Here is an 18,678-nt window from a genome sequence, read left to right as displayed (position 1 = left end):
CAGATTATTATAATGCCATACATTAAAGGTGATGCATGGAGAGCAATGGACACACCTTTAAATTTGCTGCCACGTTCCCAGAGAGTTTTTAAATAAATACTTCTCTTGACCATAATTGTAGGACCAGAAAAGATGTACTTCGAAAAGCTGCAACATATATATTTCATCATGTAAATTATCTTATTTTTTGTTCTTCAGAGTGCCACTTCTATATATGTTTTCAAATCAGTTGACATATAGGCTAATAAAAGCATGAAGAAACCAAGTGTAAAGGATGTTTGAAATAAATCCTGAGAAGAATAAACAATTTTTGGTGTTCTTATATTTTTAAGGTTTAAGGCCCCCATGTGGCCACCCCTTAGAGACTTCTGTGGAGTTGCCCCTGTATACTAAGCAGCAGTTGATTTCTAGCACTTTATATTTTAATATTGTACATTTAAGTTTTGGTCAATGATTTGATAAACTCGGGTAATCTCTGTCCTCCTGTGTTATGTGCTGTGTTATCTATATAAGCGGAAAGCTCCTCCCACACCGCTCCGTCATCATACTTACCTGGCCGTGGGGTAACACCACCAATGTCGTTTCAGACCACCGTCCCCTCCCCAGCGCACCGTGCACCTCGCCGGATGACAAATGGTGCGCACTGACATGATGGTAGTTTCAGCGCATGCGCAGCGCCTCTGTTTGTATGGAATGTTCTCGTGTTAGTGCGGCACGTTTAGCAGCCACAGTGAGGCGCAACTTCAGCGAAGGCAGCGACTGGAACGACGACAACGGAGCCAGCGGCCGTTTGGCTGAGCTTTTCTGGGTTTTGGGCAAAAGAAACATAGGGTGCTAAAATGACGAGTGAGTATCTAGAAATATTTTGATCCTAAGACAAATTTCTGGACCGCGTGTGGTCTCTGTTTGCTTACTGATCGATCTGGGTTCCTTCCAGTTCAGAAAATAGACGGACCCCACGTCTGTGAATCTAACGGTCTGTTATGGTATCCAGTCCAGTGCTTTCTTGTTAATTTCTGGCCTATACCGCACTGTCTTTACTCGGTTTAGTTGGTTTTAAACGAGCCTTAGCTTACAGTGTGCGCCAATAAGACGTGTGTTACATAAGAGGCGACTGTCAGTGTCTGCGGGTCAGTGGATTGTCTGTTCCGGTTGTTAGCCCAAGCCCTCGCCTATTGCAAAAACAGGTTTCGTTTAACTTTATCTCGCCTAATTGGAAACAAGTGGCGTGAAAAGCGAACAGGACGTCAACAATGTGACGAATGGTGATCTTTACATTGCGCTAAAGTGGTCCTACTATCGTTACCCTTCCTCAACATCCCCGCTGTTTGCGACAAAGCGCTGTTGGGCTGTTCTGCAGCTGCTCCACAGCGCCGCTCTGCCACGTCGGCTGCTTTAACTTCAGGTCCCCTTAGATTATTCTTTTTTCTTTATGTATTTTATTAACTATTCTGCTTATTAAGGGTTTTCAGTGTGTCTTGCTAAGGTGCCTTTACTTTGTCTTGCAGGAGGTAACCAGCGTGAGCTTGCACGGCAGAAAAATGCCAAAAAGCATACTGAACAGAGCAAAGGGAAGCGGAACGAGGATGGTCTTTCAGCTGCTGCAAGAAAACAACGGTGAGCACAAACACTTTGTTTTGCCAAAAGATGCTGCGAGGCATTACAGAATATTTCCAGAGTTTTCATTGTAGGTTATACATTTCCTTTTATGTCTTAAATTTGGAAGTCCATTACTCCTTTCGTTGACCCTCTTTAATTAAAACTTTTTTTAAGTCATATCCTGAGAAATCCGCTGTCTCTGCAAATTCGCTAATTGTCTCCATTATTTCAGACAATAATTTTGCCTTGTTACCCATCCATTCATTTTATATAACATATTATCAGTGGGCGCATGCTGTTCTTCACCCGATAATTCAATTCAATTCAAAAATTCTTTATTAATCCCAAAGGGAAATTAAATGTTGTAGCTCATTATGAAGGTTTTCTCAAAGAGCCGTTGTAGATGCTGATGGCTGTGGGCAGGAAGGATCTCCTGTAGCGCTCCGTCTTACAGCAGATCTGAAGAGAAGCCTCTGTTATTGTAGGACAGTCTCATGAAGAGGATGCTCAGGGTTCTCCATAATGTTCTTCATTTTATGAAGAATCTGTCTTTCCACAATGATCTCCAGAGGTTCCAGAGATGTCCCCAGAACAGAGCCAGCCTTCTTTATCAGCTTGTTGAGCTTTTTTAAGTCCCTGGCTCTGATGCTGCTTCCCCAGCAGATGATGGTAGAAGAGATCACACTTTCCACAACAGACTTATAGAAGATATGCAGCATCTTGCTGCAAACACCAAAGGACCTAAGCTTCCTCAAGAAGTACAGTCTGCTCTGTCCCTTCTTCTAGATGGCTTCACAGTTGCATCTCCACTCTACAGGTCCTTCTCAAAAAATTAGCATATTGTGATAAAGTTCATTATTTTCCATAATGTAATGATGAAAATTTAACATTCATATATTTTAGATTCATTGCACACTAACTGAAATATTTCAGGTCTTTTATTGTCTTAATACGGATGATTTTGGCATACAGCTCATGAAAACCCAAAATTCCTATCTCACAAAATTAGCATATCATTAAAAGGGTCTCTAAACGAGCTATGAACCTAATCATCTGAATCAACGAGTTAACTCTAAACACCTGCAAAAGATTCCTGAGGCCTTTAAAACTCCCAGCCTGGTTCATCACTCAAAACCCCAATCATGGGTAAGACTGCCGACCTGACTGCTGTCCAGAAGGCCACTATTGACACCCTCAAGCAAGAGGGTAAGACACAGAAAGAAATTTCTGAACGAATAGGCTGTTCCCAGAGTGCTGTATCAAGGCACCTCAGTGGGAAGGAAAAAGTGTGGCAGAAAACGCTGCACAACGAGAAGAGGTGACCGGACCCTGAGGAAGATTGTGGAGAAGGGCCGATTCCAGACCTTGGGGGACCTGCGGAAGCAGTGGACTGAGTCTGGAGTAGAAACATCCAGAGCCACGGTGCACAGGCGTGTGCAGGAAAAGGGCTACAGGTGCCGCATTCCCCAGGTCAAGCCACTTTTGAACCAGAAACAGCGGCAGAAGCGCCTGACCTGGGCTACAGAGAAGCAGCACTGGACTGTTGCTCAGTGGTCCAAAGTACTTTTTTCAGATGAAAGCAAATTCTGCATGTCATTCAGAAATCAAGGTGCCAGAGTCTGGAGGAAGACTGGGGAGAAGGAAATGCCAAAATGCCAGAAGTCCAGTGTCAAGTACCCACAGTCAGTGATGGTCTGGGGTGCCGTGTCAGCTGCTGGTGTTGGTCCACTGTGTTTTATCAAGGGCAGGGTCAATGCAGCTAGCTATCAGGAGATTTTGGAGCACTTCATGCTTCCATCTGCTGAAAAGCTTTATGGAGATGAAGATTTCATTTTTCAGCATGACCTGGCACCTGCTCACAGTGCCAAAACCACTGGTAAATGGTTTACTGACCATGGTATCACTGTGCTCAATTGGCCTGCCAACTCTCCTGACCTGAACCCCATAGAGAATCTGTGGGATATTGTGAAGAGAACGTTGAGAGACTCAAGACCCAACACTCTGGATGAGCTAAAGGCCGCTATCGAAGCATCCTGGGCCTCCATAAGACCTCAGCAGTGCCACAGGCTGATTGCCTCCATGCCACGCCGCATTGAAGCAGTCATTTCTGCAAAAGGATTCCTGACCAAGTATTGAGTGCATAACTGTACATGATTATTTGAAGGTTGACGTTTTTTGTATTAAAAACACTTTTCTTTTATTGGTCGGATGAAATATGCTAATTTTGTGAGATAGGAATTTTGGGTTTTCATGAGCTGTATGCCAAAATCATCCATATTAAGACAATAAAAGACCTGAAATATTTCAGTTAGTGTGCAATGAATCTAAAATATATGAATGTTAAATTTTCATCATTACATTATAGAAAATAATGAACTTTATCACAATATGCTAATATTTTGAGAAGGACCTGTAGTCTGTTGTCCAGGTGAACATCGAGGTATTTATACTCCTCCACCACCTCCACTTCTTCTCCCATGATAGAAATAGTTTTTGACTTATTCCTGTTTCTCTTAAAAAAGACAGTCGGCACATCAGCATTCACACTCCCCATGCAGATGACCCCCACTCAAACCATGTTATTGATGTCAACATAAAAGACCTGTTTGGATGTTAGCATAAAACATATTGTCTTGAATAATAAGTGAGTAAATCTGCAAAATATGAAGTGTTCTCAGCTCTGTTTTAGTTAATAAGGTGAGGTTTCTGCATGGTTTTAAAGCAGAAACTTAACATCTTATATTTTGGCATAAAATGTCAGAAATCTATTAAGATTTGCAATCAAAGGTCTCAACATTTATTTAGTTGTCTTAAATTTGGTCATCCATTTTTTTTCTTTATGTTGTTAGAAATGCACTAGCAGCAGGTATTCGTGTCGTATCTTGCAGTCCTGGCTAAAGGATTAAGGTGATATGATGCTTCGACAAAACCATATGGTTCATTATTAATGACGCACTTTTCCTGGCCAATAGCAGTGTTCTGTTTTTTTTTTTCTGAGCTGCTGATTTACATTTTTTTTGTTTCCAACATGTAAAGAATATGCTGCAGGTTCTTTTATAAAAATATAATTTTTTTCAGTATTTGACTTGCCAGCAACCAATCTCTGGCCAGTTGATTTGTGCTTCTGTGCTAATTAATGATGCAAACAGTCTTGACAGTAAGGAGTTTGATGTCTGTCATTCAACATTTCCCATAGTTTCCTGTTACCTTATCCCCGACCAGCTACATAAGGAGCAACAAACTCGGGCTTCAGATTCAAAGGTTTAAACACTTGGTTAAAACTTGTTGTTGTTTTTGCAATCCTTCTAGTATAGGTCTTTGTGATCCATTTTGCTGTAATATCAGTGCATGTTCTGTAGGTTAAGTCTTGAGAACATCAGCAGTACGTGTCTACCCAGGTTGTGCATCAGGGTGTCTTATGTATTCCAGTTATTTTAATAATCCCAGCTAATTTGAAATTGGGTTTTTTTTTCTGCCTTTTAGGGATGCTGAAATCATGCAACAGAAGCAGAAAAAAGCAAACGAAACAACAAAAGAAGGCACAAAGTCCAAGTGAAAAATGAAATGGAAGAAGAATTTAACTCACCGTTTTGAGAACATCACTTGTTCGGCATTATTTCCTGATATTTATAAGAATGGGTCTGTGAGTTTGGTCTCAAATCAAACTCAAAAATCCAGGATCTACCAATCTTCCTGTGGCAAAAGATTGCTTGTTAGATTTATTCTACATGGTTAAATTATAATGTTTGGGTTAAGCCTTCCCCCAGGCCGGTGCTACGTGCAGAGCACCATCAGTGGTGTAAGCAGGATGAGGTGGAACAACTCTTGATGTAAAGCATCTGTGTAACAGTTGTGTATTTTTGTACAAAAAGTGTCCCTTTCTGGTTTCAAATAAAGTGTATCTTTTTAGGTCATGCTTGCTTATTCTAAATGTTTGTGGTTGGAATTTGTGCACTACGTTAGCTGATGCTTGTTTTATATTCAGTTGTAAAATAAATGACCCTTGATTAATATTTTCCTCTTATAGGAGCTTTTCATATGCTCTATTCAGCGGCATGTAGATAGATTAAAACCCATTTAACTATATACTATACATAACCTTTCCAACACCCCTTCGAGTGTGTGTGTGTGTGTGTGTGTGTGGTCTGTTGCCCTGTGATGGGCTGGTGCACCACCTGTTGGAGAAAGGCAACAGCCTCCCTCTGACACAGGATCAGCTGGCATAGATGACAGATGGATATACTTTTTGAAGCAAACCTGATGATTCCCTAATAAGTTATGTTTTATGTGAAGCAACATAAATTCTAGTTTTATTTATAAATAAAAAATAATAGATTTTAATATTGAGTGAAAAGTCTACATTTGTAAGGAAAATCGGACATGGTCCAACCAAGAACCCATTCTCTTGGTGCTGTCATATTCCAGAACTGCTGTCCACCTGGAGAGTCCAGAAGTACCAGGTGTTTTGTACTGAGACAGTTGATCAAGGTAAGAAAACTAAACAAGATGACCACTGAAGACACCTTTAAGGAACAGTACAGGAAAAAGTCTTCATCTTTCAAGAAGTCCCTGATTTTAGTGCAGGACAATACTCCATCACGTGTACTCACTCCACTGTATGGAAGCCAGTGAAGGACATGAAATCCTTGACTGACCTGAACCCTGTTGAGAACTTGTAGGACCTTACACACTGTCTGGGAGGCTGCTACACAGGAAGTTGATCATCAACACATTCAAGAGTTGTCCCTATTCTCACTTTAACAGTAAAAATAAACAAGTGAGATGGGGAATTTTTCATTATGTTGCATAATAATTCTGCACACTAACAGTTTCCCAATAAATGTGCTCATACATTTTCTACTAAGAGAGCCACATCCTCACTTTGACTTCTGTAAACATCCGGGTCAGACATTTGTTACAGGCTGAGATCGCTGTAGTTCAACAATAAAATAAATCCTTAAAAAAGCACAACATGCCTGATAATTGTGCACACGGTATACGTTTCATTCCTCACCTGAGAGTAATTTAGAAGAAAAATAAATAGCAAAAAGTTAAAAGACCATCATAAATGATAATAAAAAAAAAACAAGTACAATAGTAGTTATGAAAATCTATGTTGCCATAGTAACACATAAAAACTGGTATCAGCAAAAAAAAACAAGAACAGTAAACATAACTTAGAAACAAGAAAATTATACAAATACAAACATGGGACGAATAAAGTTCATTGTAGCAAAGCCTTGACAACTAAACATCTACTTATTAATAAACTGGATCTAATCATGCTACCAGAATGACTGATTGTGAGAATATGGGGGAGTAAGCTGTGAGGATGTTTGTAATGTGATAGATTGGGTTGGGCCTAGTTCCTGCAGACGCCCCATGTCTTGATCAGAATATTATCTGGGAAGTTTATCTAATATTTTGTGTGAATGATGTACATAAATAGTATGATGTCATGTGAAAAATAAACTTTCAAGAATTGCCAACACTTGAATGCATTGACATGGGAAAAACTAAGTACACCCTAGCTGCTAAGATTTAGAAGGCAAAGCAGCAGCCAGGTGCTGCTAATTCAAGCACTTGAATAACTCATCATTATCATTAGTGTGGCCACCTCTATAAAAGCAGGAGTTCTGGCCGCTTGCTGCTTTGGTACATACAGGTGTGTGTGTGTGTGAACACAATACCAGGAAGGAAAGACATCAACAATGGCATTACAAAAACAACTTTAGCTGTTGTTGCCACCAGTCTGGGAATGGCTATAAGGCAACTTCCAAACAATATTAAGTTGATTCGACAATGGGAATGATTAGTCATAAGTGGGAAAATGGCTGCCTATCTTCCCAAAAAGTGGATGCCCCTGCAAATTGAGACAAAATGTCAGCAAACCCCAAGAGCTCCTCTCTAAAAATATGGCATTACAACTTAGGTTTGCAAAGAAGCAATCTGAGTGAACCCTCAGATTCCCAGAACATTGCCCTTTGGATCCTTTTAAACTCATCACATGAGCACTAACACTTTTTACCAAGTGCCAAGCACGGTGATGAAGGGGCGATGATCTGGGCTTGTCTTGCAGCCGCAGCCTGACCACAATGCAGTCGTTAAGTCAACCATGAGCTCCTCTGCATAATAATGGATCATGAAGTCATTGAGATGTACCGTGTTGGTTTGCCTGGCTGTACGGTTCCCTCTGTGGATGTTGAATGCAGATTTCTTTATTTGAAATTGGAATGTTCTTATATGTGAAATTTTGATTCTAGATTAAAGCTGAAGTGGTACCATGGCCACCACTAGGTGGAGACCAACGCTGCAAGACAGATATAGAAGTAGATTTAAAAGCATGCTGTTTTAATTTTTATTAAATGCTTGTCTGCAAGTGTCAACCACTGATTCTGTGCACACATAAAAAATAACATGCAATAGACTTAACTATAGATCAATTTAATAGCTAAAGATGAATTCTAAGCACAGCAGGAACACATGATTAAAGCATCAGGTTTAATTTATAATAGAGCTCTGGAAAGAACAAGCTCCGAGTTGTTACTCTTGTTTGTGTCCTCCGTTCTCAGATTACAGAGTGACAATTATATCTATTTCCGGTCTCAAGTAGCAAGTGGAGGTGAGGATCCGAATAGTGATGAGAGACAAAATGCAGCGTCAGCCAGTTGTGTAAATGTGAGAATACTCAAATCCGCTATTACCCACTGCACTCAACGCTTTGCATAAGATCTCATTTAAATTCAAGCATCAGGTGGACAAGCAGCAAAGTGGGTTCTGGCCTGATGTAGGTTTTTTTTTTTAACAGATCAAGCAAGAAGCTCAGTGATTATGAGAGGTTCCACTCTGAGAGGTGCAGAGTGGAAGGAAAAGCTGCACTCAGTATGACTGAAATCATATAGACTTCTCTCTTCGGGCTCTCTTTTCCATCACTATATTTTTCAATGTCCTAAGATTTTTTATGGAACATTAATGTATGCACCTGATATCATACTTTAAGCAATATCAGCTGATTTTTTTCTAATTCATGAAATTATTCCAGACAAAATCACTGCTTGGTTTTCTCTGGATGTAGAGGAATTCAATTTCTTTTCCCAAATGGTACATTCCCCACAAATGTTTTCTGTCATTTACTTGCATTTATTACAAACTGTTACACACCTAAACATTTCCACATATTGCCATAGTACTACCAGAAACTTCAGGGTATTCTAATGAGATTGTATTTTCTATTTTGCAAAATAGCTCAAGTTCCACCACATTGGATGGGAAACATCTGCAAACATTTATTTTCAAGCCACAGATTATCACTACATCTGGATGTTGATTGTCTTCCGCTTATCTACAGATCAGTGGGAGTGACATGTCCAGTAGGAAAACCCAGACATCCCTCTCCTGGGCAACACCCTCCAGCTCATTCTGGGGGATCTCAGGGTATTCCTAAGACAGGGATACATGGATCCATGGACATGTTAGCCCATTCTAATACATTAATATACTTTGATAACCTATCACAGCTATGGTTGTATGTTTGGGTTGTTGTTCTACTGATGTGTACCCCAAAAGTTTTGCAGCAAACTGTAAATGTGATTTATTATAGCTTTTTTTCAACAATATTTTCCCTCTTGTCACTTTTCCATACAGGTCAAATTTGAAGACGGTATGGCACATTTTTTCCTATCAACAGATTCTCATTCCTGGGTTGTGTATCTCTGTAGCTCCTCCAGAGTTACCATGGGCCTCTGGAATGTTTTTTTCAAAAACCTTTTTAAATGTGACAAGATGTGTAACTGTTCGAGGATGTGTAAATGTTCAAAATACTGCTGCAAGGCACTGTAATCCGTCAGGTGTTACCAAGGATGTGTCCTTTCTCCTCCATTGATTGAATATAAACTCTGCTTTTGAATTTCCCCATCAGCAACACAATGTGGTAAATTATGCCACATAATCACAACTGAAATGCTGCTTGTTTTCAATTGCTATAACGACTGTGGGAACAAAAATCCTTTTTTCACAATGCAGTGATGTTTTAACAATGAACTGCCAATTGCTTTCCTTGTTACTCATCAAATGGTCATGACAGCACATAAGCCACTAGTGTTTGATGTAAAATGGAGTGTCACAGGATATTAGGGAGAAGCTGAAATGCTGACACGCAGACAAAGCCTTAGTCAGAAAAAAGCTTGAAAAATTTAAATAAATTTGAGCATTTCTAAAGATACCCATGAAAGTACCGCCAGTCCCCTGACCTCATGTGTGCTTTGATCAGCACATTGTCTAACACTGAATGGATCCCCTTTTGCTGTAAAAATAAAAGTCATAACTCATCAAAGCTGGAATATCACAAACGTTTTGTGATATCTGGGACCAAACTATAGGTGAAGCAGATAAAGGTAGATGAGGCCTCCATAGACCACACTTGCTTTCTTGGTGATACAGAGCTGGTTGTTTGTTGAGATACAAACTATCAAAAGCATGAAAATGATCACTGCTGCTATTAAAGCTTTTAAAGATGCAGGAGCCATATTATTTTGAGGTTTGGGTGAGAAATAGCAAGCCTTCTCACATGGAATTCAGAGTTCAGAGAGATTCTTCAGGAAAGAAGTTTGAAATTTAGATTTCAGAATACAAATAGGAGACACATTGGTTTCTGCCAGTGGGACTTGTGCTTAAAAAAGAATTTCAAAAGGAGGCACCATTGAGGCATCTTCATCATCTCAAACAATGTGCCGTCAAAATATTGTGCTTCAGAGCCTAGATCTTAATTTAGGTTTAATACACTTAACTCATTCAGATCTGGTAACCCATCAATGTTTGCAAAATTCAACCTTATACAGTAATCCCAGAATGAAACAGTCCCACATCCGTGTCAAAACACGTAATTTATTCATTTATCTTAAAAAATTAAAATAAAGTGCCTTTTATGTACAATAAAAACAACAATCACAATCTCAAGAATACAAAAAAAATACAGTACACAAATTTGTACACAATTAAAAAAAAAAAATCATGCAGGCAAGACCACATTTGTCTACTAATTATTCAGTCAACTAAGCTTATGTTGTTGAGTATGCTGAGCCGATGCTTTGTCTCATGGTTGAGGATTTGGAGTTGTGCTTTGCAACTTACTGCTGTACTACATCATGCAGCACAAAGAATCCAGTGCTCCTATAGTGGTATCATTTTGTAGTTCTGACCTTTTTAAGTGAATCCTGGAAATATGGAGTCATAGATTACCTGCATTTTAGGAAAATAGACTGCTGTAGATGTTCTACAAATGCATAACTGGCTACATTGAAGATCCAGTACAGTATGTTTTACTACAGAGGAGCGGCGGTTTGGACATCATTAGTAAATATGCACATTTATGACACAGGTTTTATCTTATAGGATACTATTACCCAGTGAGGTGAAACAGTTTGTATTTATAGCTTTTACTTATATCAGTTTACAGTAAAATGCTGTTGACTGTGTCTCCATATTTTTTGTTACATAATCCAAGGCTGCAGAATTGAGCAGGATTTGGAGCAGTTCTCAGACCTGTTTGTAGGCAAACCTAAAAGCGGCCTGGTTGATGATGTAAATCTACTACTGACCTGTGTTGCGTAGTGGAGTTAAGTGTGCCCGCTTGGGGCTACAATCGCGCTATTGACCACATTTCTGTTGTTGAGGTCACTGCTGGGTGGAGTACAGTGAAGCACACAGCTGAAGGCTGAAAAACTTTATATCTATTCTAAAGGCATTTCTTTGTGTAGTGGTGTTATTCATCAAGCACTTCGACACAGGTTACAAACACAATTCATTGTTTTCAAAAATCTATCTACAAAGACTTGTAGAACTAAAATACTCTTGCAAAATACTTTGTTTAGTTTCAGCTTGCAATAGACAATGTTTGGGAGAACAACAGTTGCAAGAAGAAACATATACTTCTATTTGTTGAAGTTTTAAATATACAGTGTTTGCTTAGCAAGGGTAAACCCAGAGGAGTTGCTATTTTGCATTCATGAAGCTTAGCAAATAACTACGCAGTCATGTAAAACTGTTTTTAGGGGGATATATATGCCAGTGTTTGTCATGGATAGCCTAGACAGCTGCAGGCCCAACCACTATTTAAAAAGATTAAGGAAAAAAGAAACACAAACAAAAAAAAATGGCTTCCCTGTCCGGCTTTAATTTAAACTTAGAAAAGCTAACAAACCAAGCTAAACAGCGGCTATGAGGTAATTAACTTAATAGTTGTAATGATTGCTCAAATAAATTAAATAGAAAATATACCACCAGAATACAGGGATTAAATAGTTAATTTCTAGCTACTAAGTAAAATGCTAAATATATATATATATATATATATATATATATATATAAACCCAAAAAATAGACTTCTTTGTCCTTGATTTAAATGTACATAAGGCTAGCTAAGCAGCATCTATAAGCTAATTGGCAGTATTTTTGTAGTTAAAAAAGTAAATTAAGCATAAAAAATAAATCTAGTACACATAGCCTGCATTTTTGTCCATGTAATGAAATATTAGAATATAAACAAATCTCAAAAAGGACTTTGTTCTTTTAATTTGTTGATAGAATGCTAATAAACTGGTAGTAGCTAGGAGCTAATTAATTGGACATTAGTAGAAAAGTAAAGAAAGTAAATAGAAAGTATAAAAATGTAAAACTACAACCAGAATACAAACTTTCGGCCAGACATTTTTAGTAACTTAATTAGTTGTAAAATATTATTTGACCTTTCAGTAAGTTTGTTGTTTTACTATCCATTAGCTTCAATGATTAGCACAAGTTTTAAATGCTTACTAAAAAAGCTCAATTCTAAAATGTAACATCTAGACATGAGTGCTATCAAAATTACCATCAACCTGTTGCCAAAAAGGTCTACACTGTTTATTTTCTCCAATCTAAAAATATGTATCCTGTCTTGAGGTGCTTGATAAAAACCAGGTAAGGTGCTCAATGGATGATGTGATGAAATGCGTTTGCTAAAGCTGGCAGTTAGAGCACTATGTAAAAAAAACAAAAAAACAAAAAAATAATAATAATACTCAGCAGTGTTCACTCTAGTTTTAAGACTACCTCTATGACACATCTTGCACAACGTCCCTTAACAACACACAATATATTTAGCACAGGCACTGTATTTACACAAGAAAAAACCTGGAAAAAAGGAAACGCTGACCATTGGTGTGCAGTATGCTGTGCCATGACTTTGTCAACTTTTAGCAGTTCCAAAGCATTTTTGGAACTGCTCAGTGTTCAAAATAATTGTTGAATACTGGAATATATGCTGGATTCGTACTTGATCAATGTAATAAAGTCATTGTGTATTTTAAGACACTTGTTGCCACATTGTAAATGATTCACACTCAGACTGGCAACATTATCAGCTTTCAACTTCTTTGGAGATTTCATGTTTTTTTTTTTTAAGTCTCAAAAATCTATATGTTTCAAAGGGATTAGGATGGCCGCACTGGTCCCTATTAAAACTGATAGTGCTAAAAAAGTTATTATTCTAAGCAGCTACAATTCTAGTATGATTCCATATGATTTAACTGAAGTGAGATGTGCAAATGTTTAACCCTGATTACCTGTGCTTTCTCAATAGCATTACCTTGGCTTTTGAATGAGTGTGGTAAATGCCATGTGGATAAGACATGTAACCTGGAAAATCTGGGATAAAAACCTTGCATCTACACCATTACAGTGCCATGTAGAAGTAGTCACACCTCTTGGACTCTGTCACATGCCATGTTATAACCACAAAACGTATTTTAATTTATTTGCGATTTGTTTTTAGAACCCTAAGCAGTACATGTCTGTGAAATGGAAGGACAATGATAGGTTTTCCAATTTATTTTACAAAAAAAAAAAATCTGAAATAAGAAATACAATCTAGTATAGCAAGTGCCACCAAGTTAACAAACTGAGTCTTCTTATTTGTAATTGAAACTCAGCTAAACTGAGAGGTTGGGCAAGGAAAATATCAATCAGAGAATCAGCCGAGAGGCCCATGGAAAATCTGGAGGAGCTGCAGAGATTCACACTATAGGTAAAAAAAATCTATCGATCTACAAATGTAGCACTTATGGAAGAGTATCCAGAAGAAAGTCATTTTAAAAAGAATATTATAAGAAGTTGTCCAGGGATGTATTCAACTCTCACCTCCGGGAGAGCTTTGTCCAGATTCCGAGGGATGTTGGAGACATAGAGTCCGAGTGGACCATGTTCTCTGCATCTATTGTCGAAGCTGCCACCCGTAGCTGCGGCCGTAAGGTCTGCGGTGCCTGTCGCAGCGGCAATCCCCAAACCTGGTGGTGGACACCGGCAGTAAGGGACTCTGTCAAGCTGAAGAAGGAGTCCTATCGGCTGTGGTTGGCTTGTGGGACTCCTGAGGCGGCTGACGGTGACCGTGGGGCCAAGCGTGCCGCGGCCTGGGCGGTGGCAGAGGCAAAAACTCGGACCTGGGAGGAGTTCGGTGAGGCCATGGAGAAGGACTACCGGTTGGCCCCGAAGCGATTCTGGCAAACCGTCCGGCGCCTCAGGAGGGGGAAGCAGTGCTTCGCCAACACTGTTTACAGTGGGGGTGGGGAGCTGCTGACCTCTACTCGGGACATTATCGGTCGGGGGAAGGAGTACTTCGAAGATCTCCTCAATCCTGCCATCACGCATTCCCTGGTGGAAACAGAGGCTGGGGACTCGGGGTTGGACTCTTTCATCACCCAGGCTGAAGTCACCGAGGTGGTTAAAAAGCTCCGCGGTGGCAGGGCTTCGGGGTTGGATGAAATCCGCCCTGAGTACCTCAAGTCTTTGGATGTTGTGGGGCTGTCATGGTTGACACGCCTCTTCAACATTGCGTGGCGGACGGGGACAGTGCCTATGGATTGGCAGACTGGGGTGGTGGTCCCCCTACATAAGAAGGGTGACCGGAGGGTGTGTTCCAACTACAGGTGGATCACACTCCTCAGCCTCCCATGTAAGGCCTATGCCAAGGTATTGGAGAGGAGAGTCTGACTGACAGTCTAACCTCGGCTTCAGGAGGAGCAGTGTGGTTTTCGTCCCGGCCGTGGAACACTAGACCAGCTCTATACCCTCTACAGGGTACTCGAGGGTTCATGGGAGTTTGCCCAACCGGTCCACATGTGTTTTGTGGACCTGGAGAAAGCATTTGACTGTGTCCCTCATGATGCCCTGTGGGGGGTGCTCCAGGAGTATGGAATCGGGGGCCGTTTACTAGGGGCCATCTGGTCTCTGTACAAGTGGAGCAGGAGTTTGGTTCGCATTGCCGGCACTAAGTCGGACCTGTTCCCGGTGCATGTTGGACTCCGGCAGGGCTGCCCTTTGTCACCGGTCCTGTTCATAACTTTTATGGACAGGATTTGTAGGCGCAGCCAAGGGCCGGAGGGGGTATGGTTTGGGGACCAGAGGATTTTGTTTCTTCTTTTTGCAGATGACATGGTCCTGCTGGCCCCCTCTAGCCAAGACCTAAGGCACGCACTGGGGCGGTTTGCAGCCGAGTGTGAAGCGGCAGGAATGAAAATCAGCTCCTCCAAGTCCGAGGCCATGGTTCTCGACCGGAAAAGGGTGGCTTGTCGTCTTCAGGTTGGAGGGGAGTTCCTGCCTCAAGTGGAGGAGTTTAAGTATCTCGGGGTCTTGTTCACGAGTGAGGGAAGAATGGAGCGGGAGATCGACAGACGGATCGGTGCAGCTGCCACAGTAATGGGGGCGCTGTGCTAGTCCGTTGTGGTGAAGAGAGAGCTGAGCCGAAAAGCGAAGCTCTCGATTTACCGGTCGGTGTACGTTCCTACCCTCACCTATGGCCATGAACTTTGGGTCATGACCGAAAGAACGAGATCCTGGATACAAGCGGCTGAAATGAGCTTCCTCCGTAGGGTGGCCGGGCACTCCCTTAGAGATAGGGTGAGGAGCTCGGCCATTGGGGAGGGGCTCGGAGTAGAGTCGCTGCTCCTCCACGTCGAGAGGAGCCAGTTGAGGTGGCTCGGGCATCTATATTGGATGCCTCCTGGATGCCTTCCTCGGGAGGTGTTCCAGGCACGTCCCACCGGGAGGAGGCCCAGGGGACGGCCCAGGACACGCTGGAGGGACTATGTCTCTCGGATGACCTGGGAACGCCTTGGGCTCCCCCCGGAGGAGCTGGAGGAAGTGTCTGGGGAGAGGGACGTCTGGGCGTCTCTGCTGAGTCTGCTGGCCCCCTGACCTGGTCCCGAATAAAGCGGAAGACGACGAGTACGAGTACAATTTCAGCTTAAAGATTCCCACAAGCCACGTGGGAGATATAGTAAACATGGAAGATGATTTGTGACAAAACTTGAAACTTTCCTGTTCAGACGCTTTGTCCAATGAGCTATTTTATGTTACTTTGTGTGGCTCAGTCACAAAAATATATTGTTTGTGGTTGTAACATGAAAACACATGAAGAAGTTCAAGGGGGATCTCTTCCTTTCAGCAACGTTAAGTCTGAAGCTGCTTGATTAGAGCTAAGACTAACCAAAAAGTCTGTATAGTTACTTAAGCTTGGCTGTAGTTGCACATGTATTGTCAGCAAGAAGGCAGAAGGAAAACTTAAAGATTGACAACCACTTGGCATGTACACATGCCACGTCGAATCCTTTGGCCCCACATGGAGATCAGTTATTCTGCTCAACACATTCTGCAGTTTGCTATGAGCTAACAGTCTTGGAGAAATTCTCCAAAATTTGATCTTCACATTTATTTATTATTAGTGCCACAATACGTTCAGTGGAACCCAACCCTGGGTCCATCACCATGTGCTCTTTGACATTGATCAATGCTAACAGAAACCATGAGATGGTCTTAACAGGATGGCACTATTGCATTTAGACAATCAAGTTATTTCTGGTTTTTTTTGGCACAGTACACATGGTGGTGTCAGTGCTCCCCTGAATGTGTTGAGAGGTGTGGATGATCCCCGTTTTGCTTTGTCACTAGCCTCTCTAATTTGCAATGTAAAGTCACTTTTCCACATTTGCCTGGAAAACTGAGCATATAGATCCATTTATTAACCTGCAGAGACACCTTCATCTTTATACTGTTAAGACAGGGCCATCCCAGATGAGAAGACATTTCCAGTGGTGACATTTTCTGCAAAACGGACCATCTTTCGACGACAATGTACATTCAGGAGGTAAATGACAGTGTTTAGGCAACAGAGCAGACTTTTTCGTCACAATTTATTTCGTCTCCTCTCTTTATGTTACAGTTGTCCTCGAGCAAGTCAACGTGTAGTGGATTCTCCTGGCCTTTTCTTACATTTCACCATATTTATCCTGAAACGATCATTAACATTTACTCAGCAGAAAGGGAACAAATGTGTGGTGGACTTGTTAAAAATGAAGTACTTGTATAATATTCACCTAACCCTGAACTCTTGGTCACCGTGTAGCTGTAGCTTGGTTCTTTGTGCATAACCAAGTTGTGCACAGAAAATGTGCAAGGAACCCATTCATAGCTGGGCAATTATCAACGACCTGACATCCGGTTTGGGCAATTAATGGATGCATACCAGAAAAGATGCGGTTATAGGTCCATGGTTTTTAATTGCTTTTCCCATATTACCCAGCTTCTTAGCCAACACACACTCATAATATGTTATTGTCCATCAGAAAGGCTCAAAGGAGGCAGATACAATGAAACATAATCTTAGCAGCTGCCATGGTCTAGTGTTCATGCTGCACCCTCTGCCTCCTATTGCAGCGAACCAGACCAAGCTCTGGTGTCGGAGTGGAAATGGTAAAACAGAATGACCTCTGCACTGATCACAGAACCAGATCACTAGAGAAATAAAAATGTGCTGTGATGTTGGTGGAAATCTCCTCTCCTTCGCTTGGTGGCCTGTTTCGCTCATGGAGATGCAGGATGTCGTCGCTTTGGAAAAGTTGCGGTCCTCATACGATGGAGTCCTTGATTTCTGAACCCAGCCTCACTCGGGGCCGCGGGCAGGTTGGGGAGTACTCCACGTGACTCTCTTTTACATTGAGCGGCCGCCTGTCGGAAGCCTCGGAGAAACTCTTGCTGTTTTCCGGCGAGGACTCGTGTGTGGGCGTGCTGCAGATGTAGTTGTCGTTTAACGTCTGGTAGCCCTTGTGATCTGAAGTGGAAACGGGGATGGTGTTCCCATTTAGGGGTAAGCTCTCTGTGGGCTTTCCAACTATCCTGGGCTTCTTCTGCTGCATGTTGGGGCACTCTCCTTGCTTCAGCACGGACTTCATATGATCACGATTCCTGTAGATGATGAACAAGGAGAACACAACGAGGGAGAACGCCAACAGAGCGCACACCACAATCAGCTCGTTCCAGTACGTCTTGGTGTGGGCCTGCTCTGAGCGAGACTCGCCGGGCAGAATGATTGTTTCCTCCTGCGCAACGTGAGGCGTGCGCGAGTGACCAATCAGAGTGGTGCTTTCCTGGTGGGGTTCTGCCCTCACGCAGTAATTGGCCAAGAGCTGGCGGAAGCCCTCCTCCTCCGACCAACACTCGTAGGTCTCCGTCCTGTCAGTCTGAGCCACAACCACCAGGTTCCCCTCTGGGGTGGCATAGAGGAACTGGCTGGCGCTGTCACTGTAATGCCACTTCCTCTGAGCCAAGTTGGACCGCAGCTTACAAGGCAACACTCGAAATGTGTTGGCCGGGACTGTAATAAACTTACAACGAGATGCACCTGGAAAAAAAAAAGTAATGTAATGTTCATCTCAATAAATATCATCTCAATAAATATCATCTAGAATTTAGCTGATTTTATTGAGCTGATTTTAGTAAATCAGCTCAAAAAGTAAAAATCATATTACACACAAAGTGACATTTCAAATGTTGATTTCGGTTAATTTTGATGATTATGGCTTTTAGTTATTTCAAACCACAAGGTCAGTTTCTCAGAAAATTTAAACATTATAGGACCAAACAAAAAAACTACTGTACTAATACAGAAATGTTATATTGTGGCCTTTACAATGGGGACAATTTCTGACTTGGTAGACAGTCAGTGACACCCTGCAAACAGAAGGTAAGCCACAAAAGCTCATTCATGAATAAACT

At 41.4% G+C, this 18,678-nt stretch overlaps 2 protein-coding genes across 3 annotated transcripts in view; one reads left to right on the top strand and one right to left on the bottom strand.

The window, feature by feature from the left end:
* Nucleotides 1-686: 686 nt before the first annotated feature.
* Nucleotides 687-5,508, top strand: LOC124867208 (small EDRK-rich factor 2-like). The gene is made up of 3 exons (XM_047363526.1): nucleotides 687-846; nucleotides 1,509-1,617; nucleotides 5,083-5,508. The coding sequence occupies exons 1-3, from the start codon at nucleotides 840-842 to the stop codon at nucleotides 5,153-5,155; spliced, it is 189 nt and encodes a 62-aa protein (XP_047219482.1). The 5' UTR covers nucleotides 687-839; the 3' UTR covers nucleotides 5,156-5,508.
* An 11,283-nt stretch (nucleotides 5,509-16,791) lies between these two features.
* LOC124866487 (semaphorin-4B-like) overlaps nucleotides 16,792-18,678 on the bottom strand; it is an 83,185-nt gene continuing 81,298 nt past the window's right edge. For both annotated transcript variants that reach the window (XM_047362288.1, XM_047362287.1), the window contains exon 15: nucleotides 16,792-18,304. In XM_047362288.1, the coding sequence (XP_047218244.1) occupies nucleotides 17,532-18,304 (773 nt within the window). In that variant the 3' untranslated portion in view covers nucleotides 16,792-17,531. The remainder of the gene's footprint in view (nucleotides 18,305-18,678) is intronic.

This window comes from Girardinichthys multiradiatus, chromosome 4, assembly GCF_021462225.1.
Source record: "Girardinichthys multiradiatus isolate DD_20200921_A chromosome 4, DD_fGirMul_XY1, whole genome shotgun sequence".
Taxonomy (NCBI): Eukaryota; Metazoa; Chordata; class Actinopteri; order Cyprinodontiformes; family Goodeidae; genus Girardinichthys; species Girardinichthys multiradiatus.
The sequence above is the reverse complement of the archived record's forward strand: the minus strand, read 5'-3'. Positions and strand labels throughout refer to the sequence as shown.